General features: G+C 44.7%; 1 protein-coding gene and 1 non-coding gene across 2 annotated transcripts in view; both read right to left on the bottom strand.

Moving 5' to 3' along the window:
* ARHGAP44 (Rho GTPase activating protein 44) overlaps positions 1–15,407 on the bottom strand; it is a 171,818-nt gene that overhangs the window by 62,197 nt on the left and 94,214 nt on the right. The window contains exons 4-6 of the mRNA XM_036269133.1: positions 11,228–11,304; positions 5,784–5,895; positions 3,605–3,681 (exon numbers count right to left, since the gene is read on the bottom strand). Of these exons, the coding sequence (XP_036125026.1) occupies positions 3,605–3,681; positions 5,784–5,895; positions 11,228–11,304 (266 nt within the window). The remainder of the gene's footprint in view (positions 1–3,604; positions 3,682–5,783; positions 5,896–11,227; positions 11,305–15,407) is intronic.
* LOC118635115 lies at positions 10,582–10,689 on the bottom strand. Its single transcript, XR_004960456.1, has one exon. It is a non-coding gene; the product is annotated as a U6 spliceosomal RNA (small nuclear RNA).

The raw sequence follows: 15,407 nt of genomic DNA, 5'->3' as shown, positions 1-15,407 counted from the left end.
TTTAATTCAGCATAAAGCTTCCTGGAGTTTACCTCCATCCTTCTCACCTATAATCTGTTATACATCTACTAAGCTTCAACATTATCTAAGGATAGTAAGGGTCATACTTGAATGGTGACAGATTTACTTGAATGGTGACAAATGTGCTCACTGGATTTAGACCTAAGTAAACACTGGCTACAGTTGTTGGATTTGGCAGAATCCACCGGTGTCATGGTGGATTTCGAAGTCGGTCACGGGACTACTGATGGACATGTACTGATCACATTCAGAAAGAGCCTGCCGCTCTTAAAAGGCAGAGGGTATCTACCTGGATACACTGTTTGGGCTGGATACTGTCACTCAAGAAGGACAGACCAGGACTGAAGGAAGCTTTAGAAGGAGGATGTCACAGGAAATAGTCTACCACGTGCAAACTGGCTCACGGGGAGGCAGTGGGGTGGGGGTGGGGCAGTGAGACCCCAGCTTTTCCAGAAGAGGGGCAGCGATCCTGCTGTTCAGCAGCATTGTATCTGGTCTCACTCTCCCTGGTGGCTCTCAGGACGCGATCTCCCTGCTGCCTAAGGGCGAAGGGTTAGCCAGAGGGCAGGAAGTTGGGTGAGCTGGCTTCTTGTAGCTTCCAGCAAGGTTTTGCAAGCTGCATTAACTCAGGTTGGAAATGGCTGGTCGGAGCCCGGCCGGTGTGGCTCAGTGGTGAGTGTCGACCCATCACCAGGAGGTTGCCGGTTGTGGCCCAACCCCAGTGGGGGACATGCAGGAGGCGGCCAATCAATGTTCTCTCTCACTGATGTTTCTATCTCTCCCTTCCTCTCTCTAAAATCAATAATGAAAATATATTGAAAAAAAAAAAGAAATGGCTGGTCTGAGATGAAAGAGGGAAGAAAGAGGACCCCTTTGCTAAGAAGTTTCTCACTCTGAAGCCTAGAACCGAAACTGATGGAAAGTCCATACTTGAGGCCCACGGTTAGATCTTCCACCATGGTCACTACAGCAGAGACCGCAGGGAAAGTAAGTTTTTGAGGGGCTGTACTGCCAACAATTTTCCTCTCGAGCAACCGCAACCCCCAAACTCACAACTACACACGTGGGCTGTGAAAACCAACATGATAAAGGAGACGCATCAGGTTTCTATGAGAATCATCTAACAGGGTTTTGGGGGGATCTGAAACAAAAATAATTGTAGGTTTGAACTGAAGTCGATAAACATAGAAATCTGGAGAGGGGAGGTAGAGATTTCCTTATGCTGAGTGAAATAAGCCAGTCAGAGAAAGACAAGTATCACATGATCTCACTTATTTGTAGAATATAATGAACACAATAAGCTGTGGGACAAAATAGATCAGAAACACGGAAGCAGGGAACAGACTGACAAACCTCAGAAGGAAGGGGTGGGGAGAGATAGACCAAAGAACTGATTTGCATTTGTGCATAATCAATGGACTCCAGTAACAATGAGGTGAAGTGGGGGGGGGGGGGCAGGGAGAGGGAAGGCAATGGGGAAGAACAGAAGGGACATCGGTAATACTTTCAATCAAGATGTATCAAAAAAAATAAAAGAGGATGAGCTGAAAATATGAAAACATTGTTAATCATGGATCAGCGTCCCTAATGGCACCTCAGTAAGGTCTCGGAACCCACCATTAAAATCAATACGGACTGGACTGGGGTACCGAGCGAAAACAGGTCAGTGGCGAAGGCAACGAACGGCTCTGATGCTCGACGCCAGCCTCCTGACCAGGGCTCTGTGCTGGAGATTGGGGTTTTCCTCATCACAGCAGAGACGAGACGTCAGGGCAAACACCCAGGTGCTCCCAGCAGGAAATCACTGCCCCCCCGGAGCGCAGTGGCCCCCTCCTCCTAACAGCAGACAGTCAGCATTTCTCCACTCATCCGATGTGCCTCCCCAGACGTGGGGCTTAAACGCTGTCCCTTATGAAGCTATGGCGCTGGTGTTATGGGAGGCAAGTAATGTGGCACCAAGGCAGCAGTAAGGGACACCAAGTCACCACGCACTCTGCTCTCTATTCCTCCAGGTGCAAGGGAGGGACCCTCAGACCTGGGTCGGAACAACTACAGCAACAGGCCAACTCCCCCTCTTCCTTCGCAACCGAGGAGACCAGTGCATCACGGCCTTCCAAGGCAACGGGACCAACACTGGCTTTGCTTTCATCCTGTTCACTTTTATGTTCACCTGGTATTTGTCGCAAAGGGCACTGCTTTTCAATTTACTGTCCATGGTGCTGTAGCACTTCTTTGTTAAATAGATTCATTTTAAAAGAGTGAATCAATTTTTAAGAGCTGGGTAAGCGCAGATGGCAAAAATCCGTCAGGCGACTGAAGTTTGGAATACATGAATTTAGCTAAAAAAACTCGTTTTTCTGCTGATCAAACCTACTTTACTTCTGGTTTGGGGGGCACGGTCTAGTACTTTTTATGGTCCAGAGGCAGAATTCCAATGTCCCGCCTCATTACAGGAGCAGCTTCCTAGTATAAACCTCGGGACATGCTGTGATAAACATGGTCTCATGTGACACTCAGAACAACCTCCCCAAGTAAACCACAAATGTCTACAGGTGTGCAAGCTATTCTGGGAGTTTAAGTGACATGACCAAGGTCACAGGTCTAGAACATAGGTGACCTTGACCTGGTCCTTCATTTCTGACTCCTGGTTCACGACTCTGTCCCACATCTCTCAGTCCAAGTATATTGTTTCTGTTTCCTTTTTTTGCGAGAAAATCAAAACAAGATGCAGAGAATATTAAGATTGACCTGAAACAGACCTAAAGTAGAGCCAGAGAGTTAATTCTATATCAATTAATATTCATGAGCCTGCATTCTTTCCACCTGCAGACGACACACACACACATACTGTGGTAAAAAATAAAAATGTGCACACCCATGACATATGCCAGCCACGGCAAAGCGTCTCAAAGCCCCTGGTGCTCCCCTGCCATACAAGGCTTTTCCGGTGCATTCTGGGGGCAGGTGCAGAAGAGAAAGTAGCACCGTGTAACTTTACTTCTCTCGTGATGGTCTCAGGTGTTCAGAGACGGCTGCAGAATGGAGACATCTACACCGTCAGCTTCAGGAAACGGGGGATTGGTGCCCAGAATCCATAATTCCCCCCTCGATGTAGACACGGTACATCATCTATCCTACCCCTGCCCCCTTTTTCCTTCTGCCCCAGCCACGCTCGCCTCCATTCTGCAGCCTGCAAACGTCAGGCTAATTCCCCCGAGGCCTTCACATCTGCTGTTTCCATGGTGGTGGACAGTCTTGCATGGCTGCCTCCTTCTCATCGTTTATGTCTAAGATCAAGTGTCATCTCAAAAAAGCCTCGCCAGTCCCTTCCAATATTACCCGGGGCCTGAAATCGTCTGGTGTGTCTGGCCACTTGTCTAGCTGTCTCCCCACCAGACCACAGCCTCCACAAGAGGGCCCGCAGCTCTGCCTTCTCTTACCTCCAGGGCTGCCACATGGGGTGTGAAGAAACGCTTGGGGAATAAAACTATGCAGCCACACGCACACACTCCTGCCCACACCCCAAATACGATCAGGGTTCCTTCACAAAAGCAGAAAGGAGAGCAACGGCGCCCAACTGTACCTGGTTCGTGAAGAATCCATGTCCAGTACCAACTTTGCTAAATGTTTTCTCTGCTTTTGAATATTTGGGATTTCCACCTGTGGTTACAGAAGATGAAAGACACAGTCAGACTGAAGCTCACGATAAATGCTTCACGAATGACTGACAGGCACACAACAAGTTTGCTGGAGGTCTCCCAATTCCTATTTTTAGGTCAAATTCTCAAACCCTTTTCCCAAGCTAAATTCTGCTCTTTCTTTGCTGGACACCTGCCAGAAACCCGCGTGGACCCAGAGCATCTCGGGGGGTCTGCGCCCCCTGCTCTCCGAGGCGTGGCTGCCCCCCTGCTGTTACCTCGGAGCAAAGGCAGGGCCTCAGTCACATCTTTCTTGCACGAGGGCCAAAGGCAGATCTGACACACAGACCTAATTCCAAACAGACAGCAGAAGAATGAAGGGACGGCCTCAGGAGACCCGAGATGCTATGGGGAATGCAATTAGGATATGTTTTTATAGAAAGAAGTTTTTTTTCCAAAGCGAATAATAAATCAACATCACCATGGCTTTTCTCGGCTATGAGAAGTTCTTCCACAGTGGTTGTTATGTGGATGCTCTTTTTATATTCTTATTTCTAAAAATGGCTTAACTGAACATTCCAGTGAGGGATTTTGGTTCCAGGCCCAGCAAAATTGGGGCAGGATGTGAGAATTAAAAAAAAAAAAACAGGGCCATAATTGAACCAAAGTCATCTCAGGCTATGGCTTTTATAGAAGGAAAAAAATGTGAGGAAGATCCCGTGTTCTGAGATGTGTTCTATTCACCTTCTAGGCGGGGGAGAGAAATGGGCTGAGTGTAAGAAGGACTTCAATAGGAGGGGGGAGAAGAGTCTGGGGCACCCACACCATCACGGAGCCCAGAGGCAAGGCCAGGGAGTCACACAGGTGTCGTGGTCATACAAGCAACCTCAGCACCCAGGTGGCTCCTGCCCTTTGGAATTGCTTCAGGTTAGCTGGAATGACAGCCACCTTTGTGAGGATACAGGCTGGGAGGACCTGTAATAGGGTGGCATCCGAGAAGTCTAGAGCTGGTCTATCTCGAAGTCCTATAGCGAGGATTTTCTGCTGGAATACTTTTAGGCACTTAGGCAATTATTGACCCATGCATTCCGTCCAGAAATAGCAGCAGAGTAGGTAGAGGTGCTGCGGGTGGTCCAGAAAGGAAGCCAGACGCAGTCCAGGGCAATGCTGTCCAATACAGTAGCCAGGAGCTACATGTGGCTACGCTATTTTATTTTCAAATGAACAAAAATTACATAAAATTAAAAACCGAGTTCCTCAGTCACATTAAACACATTCCAAGAGCTCAGTAGCCACAAGAGGAGAGTGGCCACCACCCTGTGCAGACGTGGAGCTGGGCAGATGTGGAGCTGGGCAGATGTGGAGCTGGGCAGACGTGGAGCTGGGCAGACGTGGAGCTGGGCAGATGTGGAATTGGGCAGATGTGGAGCTGGGCAGACGTGGAGCTGGGCAGATGTGGAGTTGGGCAGATATGGAGCTGTGCACATGTGGAGCTGGGCACATGTGGAGCTGGGCAGATGTGGAACCTTCCCATTGTTGCAGGTGGTTCATGGGACAGCACCAGCTAGGTTCTGTCTGACTAATTAAAGCCAACTGGGAGGAGGTTCAGGGTTCAGGGCAAAGAAAATACCCCAACCATTTCCTTTCTTAGTTTTTTGAAGTAAAGCTGTTACAGAGACATAAAGATTTCCTTTTAATAAAACAGTTTTGCTTTGTGTCCTTCAAAGTCCAGGAGAGGGGACCCATATAAACAAACTGCAAGACACCTTTCCGAGCGTCTTGGATGCGGGTCCCTGAGGGGCTGCCGTGTGTTTCACTGGAGACTTGAGATAGGGGAGGGAGGGTGGTGATGGCAGTGCGGACCGGGTGGGGAAGGGGGTAATGCTGCCAGCTCGGCCCCTTCCCCCTGGAACGCCAAAAGAGAGGAAAGTGGGCGGGGGAGGGGCTGCAGATAGTGAAGGGCTGCCAATCCGATCATGTGGCTGGGTAGTGATGTCTCCGATGAAAAGCAGAGTCACAGAGCAGGGTGAGGGACAGAAACAATACAAGTGCAGTGGAAGGACCACAGGCCCGTCGTTCTGCCCGTCCCTGCTCACTCAGGCCTCGCCTCATCACACGTCTTACCTCAGCCAGCAAAAACAGGGGCTCGATAACATCTCTCTCCACTTGCAATTCAAAATGAATCAGCTCCTGGGCTAGCTTGTCCTCTGTCTCTCCACAGAGTTTCAGCATCTTTCTGCAACAGAAAGGGAAAAAAGATCCATGCTGAATACCCTAGAAAGCAAGATGTTACCTGCGTCACACTGTCTTCACCTCCTGGCTGCGTATACTTCCATGAGACGGTGTTAACAAAGCGGTTGACTTCCATGGTGTCCCACAGACCAACCTGCTCCATCCATTTTAATTTCTGAAATTATCAATTTTTTAAATGATGTTGACCTACTGTGTGCCTGTGTACTTACTGTGTAAAGGGCACAAGTAGGGAAACGAGAGATGTGGAGAGAGCAACTCACCTATGCTACACCCACAGGCCTGCAAATACCCAGGGGCTCCTGTCTCCCCTGAAAGCACTGGAGAAACTAGCAAAAATCAATGCACGGACAAACCAACAATACCCCCCCCCCCCGCCCCCACTAGAGCCTATTGAAATCTGTATCTTTCTATTGGCTCTTACAGAAAAAACTTCCCTAAGCCATAAAAACTTTTTTGTTTTCTTTATTGATTTTAGAGAGAGGAAGAAAGAGGGAGAGAGAGATGGAAACATTGGTGAGAGAGAACATCAACTGGCCGCCTCCTGCAGGTCCCCCACTGGGGATGGAGCCCACAACCTGGGCATGTGCCCTGACCGGGAATCAAACCAGCAACCTCTTGGTGCAGAGGTCAATGCTCAACCACCGAGCCACACCGGCCGGGCCATAAAAACGTATTTAACACAGCATGAACAGACAAATTACCCAATGCAACGTTGCAATGGGAAAACCATTCCAAAGTGTATTAATAAGGAGCAAGTAAGAAAAAGATCTGAACGAGCAGAAAGTTACACCATATTCCTAGATGAGAGAATACAACATTTCAAAAATGTTAATTTCCCCTGAATGGCATACAGGCAGTCCTGCCTTCTCATGGTACTACAATGACTAAAACTCTTGTAAAAAGTTGCCCTCTACCCTCACAGTGACTGACGGCTGGCTGGGCAGAAGTCAGAATTCTGCAGAGCGTCACATCCCCTTAGAATCTGGAAGGCATTGCTCAACAACCTTCAAGCTCCCACTGTTGCTTTTGGCGAGGCTGGAAGCATTGCAATTTTTAATCCTCTTTTGTGAACATTTCTTTTTCTAGAAGATTGCAGAATCTTTTATTTGTCACTGGTATTCACTAGTGAAGGTAAGCCCGGCCATAGGTTGAACTCTGTCTAGTATATTGGGAGTTCACTGGGCCCTCGCGTAGGGAAATGCATGTCCTTCTGTTCTGGGCCATGCTTTCAGATCATTTTGTCATCATCATCATCATCATCATCATCATCATCATCATTTCTTTCTCTCCTTCTGTTAGAACTCAGCTGAGACCTAAAACTTCCACTTTTCCAACTTTTCTGTTTTCCATGTCATCATCTTGCTCCCTTTTCTAGGTATCTTCAACTTTATTTTCCAAACCTACCGAGAATGTCCTATTTTTTCATTTCTTTCAGCTTGCTTTTGATCTCCAAATGTTTTTCCTATAAATATTTTTATTAACACCCTATTTTTTAAATAGATGCTTTATTTTCTCTCCTCGCTTGAAAATATAAGGGATGGTTTTCCTGACGTCGTCTCTTCCCCCCCATGCAATAGCTATTTCTTCCTGATTTTACTTTTTCTTATTTCCCCAATTGTTTTGGTATCTGGATTTCAAATGCCTGTGATACTGGTGCCTGCCGGCATGGAAGGGTAGAGACTGAGCAGTTTGGAAAACTCAAGTGAAACTCATCAGCTGTGAGCTCATCTGCAGGATGATCTAGCTGGGCCATGCCCTGGGGCACTGCCTCCTTCAACATCTAAGGTCTTCAGTACAATCCTGCTGGGCTGGTCAGACACCTGATACAGGCTCTTCTCCTTCTGTGTTTAGAGGTCTGGGGGCTGCGTGAGTGGGGGAGACAGTGAAGAATCTCAACGTCCAGCTGCAGTTGATCACTTACGTCTCTTATTGAAGAACTGGTGCTCTTACACGTGTCTCCAGTCTAGAGAAGCTGTTCTACCCCTCCAGGAAATAAAGCTCCAGAGTTCGGCAAGGATTAGGGGTGAGGGGATGAGCCTCCTCTTTACTCAGAGGGGAGGTGAAGTTCTGAGTTTGAGCAATTCAAGTGGTATTCGACTAGCTTTCAACCCACACTCATAATTTCAATCACTGCCCTATCCCCCAAAGACACTATTCCAGAGATGCCCAGGGCCACCAATCCTGAGCCTTGAAGGTATTTCAAGGAGTATGTGGTGTTGGCTTTCGAATACCCTCCTTCTGTCTTGGGAGTCCAGTCTCAGGAACTTGCTAAGTCAGTTTCCAATCAATCACATTTTACTGCGCACAACATTTGGATGCTGTTGTCTTCGCTCTAGTCTTTCCTGCCTTTTTGGGTTCATGTCTTTTAAGAAGAGAAATCTCTTTGTTGTAGTGGATCAGGAAGGGAACAAAATTAGATGTGTGTGTTTAGTAGTCATCTTTATCTGGGTGTCCTCCATCCCTTTACCTGTGTGACACGCTTTAGGTGTGATCCTTAGAAACAGCATATAATGATTTCATGTTTATCCACCTGGGATTCTCTATATTAGAAACAGCTGAGTTTATTCCATTTACATTTCTTTTTTTAAAAAATATGTTTTTATTGATTTTTAAGAGAGAAAGGAAGGGAGAGATAGAAATATCAATGTGAGAGAGAAATATCATTCAGCCACCTCATGCACACCCCCTACTGGGGATCAAGCCCATAACCCAGGCTTGTGCCCTGACTGGAATGGAACTGGGACCTCTCAGTCCAGTGGACCTCTCAATCCACTGAGCCACACCGGCCGGATTCCATTTACATTTCTACTGATTACAGATACATGCAGTAATTACTAACACCTTCATTTTGTTTTCTATTTATTACTCTTTTCTTTGCTTACTTTTTTCTCTTTTAGTCCCTTCTATGTTTTTTTTTTCTTCTTATTTTGTTTCCCTTTTGATCCTTTTACTAGATTTGAAATTATATATTCTATTTCTATTCTTTTTGTGGTTATACTCTCACTTTTCCAACATGCACATTTATTTTAAATGTAATATCTCTTTATCCTTCTTTCAGACAATATAAGAATGTTACATAATAATTCCCTTTCCAATGTTTCATGTTAATATTTTCTAGTATTTTAATATCACTTTGCTTTAAACTCCCACCAAAAGAATCATTATTATATTGCTACCATTAATGTTTATTTATATTTATACAGGGTAGCAGAATGTGCCGAAATATGCCACAATGACATAAGAATTATTTTAAAGGGAATTGAGAAGATGCAGATACAAAATAAGCTCTCTGCACCCCCTATTTGCCTAAAAGCAGAACATAAATTTGTAAGTGTCCTTCTTCCCTGCTCTACCAGAAAGGACCAAGTTAATTACCAGAGACTATTCTACAGTCTTATCTGAGAAGGTGCCAAACAAATAACAAACTTTACTAACGACTCTTATCTCCCACTAGTTTCTCCTTCACATAATTTCTCGCTCTATAAACTCAAATGTATTTTCCTTTGTCTCACCACTTCTCTAAAAATTATTGGGTTTTTTTTTGTGGTTGTTAAGATGCTATATAAGCTCAAGTTTTAGCCACTCCATTGAGTTACTAATGACTGAGTTCTCCTGCGCGTACACACTGCACATGGTATTAACATGTGCATGCTTTTCTCTTGTTAATCTGTCCTTTGCCATTTAATTTGCAGAGCCACAATAAAGAAACTTAAAATGAGTAGAGAAAAAAAGAATTCTTTTCTTTCCCATACTATATTCACTATTTATTATTATTATTTTTTACAAATGCTACTTGCATTTCATTGTTTTCTTCTGGACATAATCTATTTCACATAAACTTTAGTTCTTTCAATGAGAATATATGAGTAGTAATTTCTGTAAATCTTTGCCTGAAATATCATTACCCCTTTATTCTTAAATAATAATTTAATTTATCATAGAATCTTATATTATTACATATTTGCTCCATATTTGAAGATTTTCCTCCATTATTTTCTGGCATTTATTTTTGCTGATTAATAGTCTGTTATGAGTCTAACTGCTTTTTTATGTGTAACTATCTTTTTCTCTGCTTGGATTCAATGTTTTTCATTTTGGTTCATAATTTCCAGTTTTAAGACAATGTGTCCAAGTATAGGTTTCTTTGTGTTGATCTTATTTGGGACTTTTTGTGCTTCTTAAATTTCAAGATCATGTCTTTCTTCAAATCAAAAATCTAGAAAAGAAAAATTCAGCCATAAACTTTCCTTCTCCATATTTTCGCCATTAGGAACTGCCATTAGACATGGTTTTGTGCTCCATCATCCAATCCTCTCCATTTAACAACACCTACAACCTCATCTCTTGTACTCATTCTAAGTGGCGACTTCTGATCAGTTTTAAAGTTCACCTGTTCCCTAGCTGAGTGCAATTTTCAGCTTGTCTCAAATATGTGTTTAAATTACAGTAAGTACAATTTGAATTTTAAGAACTTCTATTGTTTTTTTTTTCTTTGATTCTGCCTATTCTTTTTCTTTCTTATTGTTTGGTTCTGTCCTTACTTTATTTTTAAATTGAGGCATAATTGACATATAACATTATATTAGCTTCAGGTGTACAGCACAATGATTCAACATTGCTACATGTTGCAAAACGATCACCACGGTGCCCTAGTTAACATTTGTCACCATACACATGACAATTTTTCTTTTCTTAAAACATTCACCCTTGTGCAGTGGGTACACTCATCTTCTCCGTATTATTCCAAAATTAGTATATGTGCTGCCAAAGCCAACATGTCCTTATTTCATTTTTAAATTTAATTGTAAACATAATTATTTTATATTTTCTTTCTTATTTTTAATATATTTTATTTTATATTTTCTATATACTTGTCTATTATATATTTTTTTCCCTGAGGGTACTGATCCTCCTACTCCTTGTGCCTGAGGAATCTCTCTCATGTCAATTCTATTTTTAGTTTGTTTTTATTATGAACTCAAAACCAGCAAGGGCTGTTCTTCTGGGAATCCTCATAAGTTCTGACATTTGACATTGAGAGGATTCACATTTGCTTCCCCTGGAGCCTGAGGGATTCCAATTGCCCTTCAACAGTTTTATGTTAAATTCTCCACTTGGGAGTTGCCTCGCTACACAGACAGGAAATAGAACTTTGGGGCCTGGGGTTTCCATGTCTCACTGGCAACCTCTTCTCCCTCTCGGCGTGGTCTGCGGCCAGCCGGAAGCTCCCCGCTGCTCCCCGGGCAGCGCTGGTCCCCTCTGCATGGGTGGGGACTTACCTTGACTTGGCCAACCCACACACGGTGTCACCTTACCCAAGAAGTGTGTCATCTCCCAGGATGGCTGACCCTTCCATCAAACACTGAGCCAGCGTTGTCAAAGGCAATTTTTTCTGAAAAGGAAAAAACAGTTGTAATGAAAACTACTTTCAGCAGTCACCTGCTTGCCCTAAAATAGCAAAAAGTCAAACTCTCAGCTAGATGCGTATGAGCCAAGAAACAAAATAACGTTGAAATATCTTTAAAACCTAAAACTCTATAGGATTTAACAATGGGTCAGATTCAGAGATGTCAAAATTCAGAAAAATTAAAACCGAATTAAATTTGCCAATTTGGGAAATAAGCCTAAAGCTTTCCTGCTGCACTTTAACACAATCAAGTGGGATAGCAACAAGAAGAAAGACAACATTTCAAAATTATAGTAACAAGATCTGAGTGGTGCTTTAATTGCCAAAAGCCAACGTCTCACCTGAGAAGTGTATTAGCCCCATTTTATACGCGAGGCAGATTATGGCCAAGAAAGAGAGAAGATCGAGTTTGCATACACTTACAATATAAAGAATGTAAGCTTCAAGATAAAGGCACACTCCAAATCAGATCTAGAATAGCCAACAAGTACATGAAAAGATGCTTAGCATCATTAGTAGTTAGGAAAGTTCAAATCAGAGCCATAGTGAGATATCACCTCACACTAGGATGGCTATCATAGCATTAATAATATATATTTTTAAAAGTCAGAAAATAAGAATTGGAGAGCACATGGAGACATGGGAACCTTCACGCATTGCTGGTGGAAATGTGAAATGGTGCAGTACCGTGGAAAAGTCTGGCAGTATTTCAGTAAGGTAAACAGCTGGCATGTGACCCAGCAATTCCCCCTTGGGCAGACACTCAAAATAGCTGAAAACAAATGGTCAGACAAAAACATGTATATGAATGTGAATTGCAGCACTATTCACAATAGCCAAAAGATGGAAATGGCTCAACTATCACAAATGAATGGTTAAGCAGCTGTGGCATATCCACGCAATGGACTATTACTCAGCCATAAAAAGGAATGATTTCTTAACACAGGCTACAAGATGAATGAACTTTGAAAACACCAAGCTGAGTGAAATAAGCCATACACTAAAGGATACATACTGTATGATTCTATTATATGAAATGTCCAGAATAAACAAATCCTAGTGGATTAATAGTTTCCAAGGGCTTGGGGGAGGAGAAATGGAAAACAATTGCTTGAGGAGCAGGGGTTTCCTTTCAGGGTGATTAGAATGTTCTAAAATCACATGGTGATGGTAGTTGCACAAAACTGTGAGTGTACTAAATGTCAGTGAATTGCACACTTTAAAATGCAGTGGTAAATTTCATGTTATGTGGGGAGGGAGGGAGGAAGGCAGGAAGGAAGAAGTATGTTGCCACAGGAGTGTAGCATGACCCATTTCATTCCCTCCTTATGGACTACGGACAAGCCCTCTCTCTCCTTACTGTGCCCAATCCACCCAGAACATCCTGAGAACAGGGTAAGAACCGCTAGCATGTCCGTCCACAGGTAATGCAGTTCGCTGCTACACAGACAGCTCTTCAGATGGAACGAGACTGAACTACATCTGGTCCAGAGCCTCCTGGATGTTGCTCAGACAGTTCCGCTGCAATTCTCTTAGGAATCAGTACTGTGGAGTCCCTGCCCAGGCGGGGAATGAGACCAGATGCTCTAGTCTAGTGCAGGCAGACAAGTAACAAATGCGGAAACTACGTGGAGAGCCTTTCAAATGGGTGGAAGTGCCGTGGACAAGGGCAAGCAGGAGGTGACAGAGCGGGCCGTGTGGGGCCTGGCACCGTGATGAAGGAAGACCTGCCAGGGCCAGGGGTGACACTTACGATGGCCTGAAGTACGAGAAAGAGTGGGATAAGCCTCAAAAGATTTGGAAGAGGACAGTCCAGGTGGAGGGACCTGAAGTGTAAAGGCCGTGAGGGGAGAAGAGACAGCTCAGGTCCCCAAGGAGGCCGACGCGGCTGGAGGACAGGGGCGACAGGGAGGGGGCTGCGGGGAGAGGGCACAGTGAGGTCGTGGGGGGCCCTGACGGCCAGCGGCAGGCACTGGGGTTCCACTCCAAGGGCGTTTGGGGACAACTGCAGGGCCTAAGAGCATGACTAGATTAAAATAACGCCGATCCTGAGACACACAACTCAGTGACGAGAGAGAGGCATCAACTTGGAGACATATTCAGGCTCCATCCACTAGAACTCAGGAATCTGGTGTGACCATCCCCAGGAGACCTGCACCCTCTAAGCCTTAGTAAGGCCGCCCCAGGGAGGTCCTGGGGAACTAGGTCAGCCTCTGAAGTTCTTGTGGTTCCCGAAGTAATTCCAGGTGGAGAGAGCCCAGGACACCTGTGGGGGTGCGGCTCTGAAATACACCCCTTCCCTGCCTTAGCCAGGCCCACGCCACTGGAGTCAGGTGCCTCTCACTCAGGCGATACACTTACTACCCCACCATTTCAAATAAAATGGGACATCTTCTTGGTAAAAACTAGACCACGCAACTCAGTATTAATACACTCAATTTAAACACCACTTTCAGATTGTCCTACAAAGCAATTAGGTACAAGTTTCCAGAGACTTAATTAAAGGCACAGGAAACAGTATCTTAGGAGAGCATCCATTCCCACCTCACCTATTAAAAAAGGTTATTTAAAGCACATTTCAGGAAAAAAAAAAGAACTGAGCAGATACACTTGTTATACTTACAGAGAGATCATGGCTTAAGGTATTGGCCCTTCCTTAGGGGTGATTTGTCCCCCTAGGGACAACCGGCAATGTCTGCAGACATTTATGGTTGTGACAGTGTGATGAACATTAGTGGCATCGAGTGGGCAGAGGCCAGGGGTGCAGCCAAACACCCTACAACACACCGGACAGCCTCTCAAATTGATGAATTAATTACCCAGCCCAGAACCTAATGAATGCCGAGGTAGAGAAACCCGGCTTAAGGAAAGGGCTTTGATTTGCAAGTTCCTAAAATATCCTGATAAGCAACCAGAGAAAATGCTCCTCCCTGGATATCACAGAGCAAGTGTACTAGTCAGCTCCCACGAAAAGACCGTTCTGGGTTTTGCAAGCATCCCGAGTCCACGACCTGCCTTCAGGGCTTCTCCGAGTGGGTCGGATTTGACAAGGAAGCAAGGTCAGGGAGGTCTTGCCTGTAACGAACTAAAGGGAGCCTCTCCTAGGCCAGGAGCTGGCATCTTTTGCAGCCATGTATCTAGCAGTTGGTAAGTGTAGTCTTTCCAAATACGGAGAAGAGTTAGTCCAATCAGTCCTGCCAGCGAGTCGGGTAGAAGCTGTGCCCATGGGTGACTGAAGATCAAGGTCAACAGAACGAGAACAGCCACTGAGGACCGCAGGGGTGGTCAGAGTCCCGGATAGGGGTGGTGAGGGGACAGCCAAGTGTCTGGCACCTTTTGATTTTTGTACCATATGAACATATTTTTTTACTGAAAATTTAATTAATTTCATATAAATAGGTAGATAGATAGGCTAGTTACAATAGCAAATGAAAAAGTTATTCTCCTTGTTAAAATGTTAAGAATTAAAAGGCAACTGAAGCCCTGGCTGGTTTGGTTCAGTGAACGTTGCTCCAACATTCACACTGGAAAACCAGCTTGAAGCGGCATGAGCGGAGAGGTCCTCCTGAGCCAGGGAGGCAACATTCTTTTCAAGTCGTTTCTAGTCACTTGACACTCTCACTAATGACTGGGAGACCCTTTTAGGTGGCAAAGTGTGCAAAGCGCCACAAAATGGGAAAAGTAGTCCTGCTTTAATTGCCTTTTATTTTATCTTAAATTGTCACCTGAGGACATTTTTCCATTAATCTTCAGATAGAGTGTGAGGGAGAGAAAGAAAACAAAACAAAACATTGACATGAGAGAGACACATTGATTGATCGCCTCCTGCACAACCCTGACTGGGGCTGGGGATGCAACCGCGACCAAGGTACGTGCCCTTGACCGGAAGCAAACCTGTGATTCTTCGGTCCAAGGGCCTACGCTCCAATCACTGAACCAAACCAGCCAGGGCTTCAGTTGCCTTTTAATTCTTAACATTTTAACAAGGAGAATAACTTTTTCATTTGCTATTGTAGCTAGCCAATCTATCTACCTACATATGAAATGAATTAAATTTTCAGTAAAAAATATGTTCATATGGCCCTGGC

The sequence above is a fragment of the Molossus molossus genome, unplaced genomic scaffold (assembly GCF_014108415.1).
Source record: "Molossus molossus isolate mMolMol1 unplaced genomic scaffold, mMolMol1.p scaffold_m16_p_19, whole genome shotgun sequence".
NCBI classification, from domain to species: Eukaryota; Metazoa; Chordata; class Mammalia; order Chiroptera; family Molossidae; genus Molossus; species Molossus molossus.
Note: the sequence above shows the minus strand (reverse complement) of the source record. Positions and strands in the feature narration are given on the sequence as shown.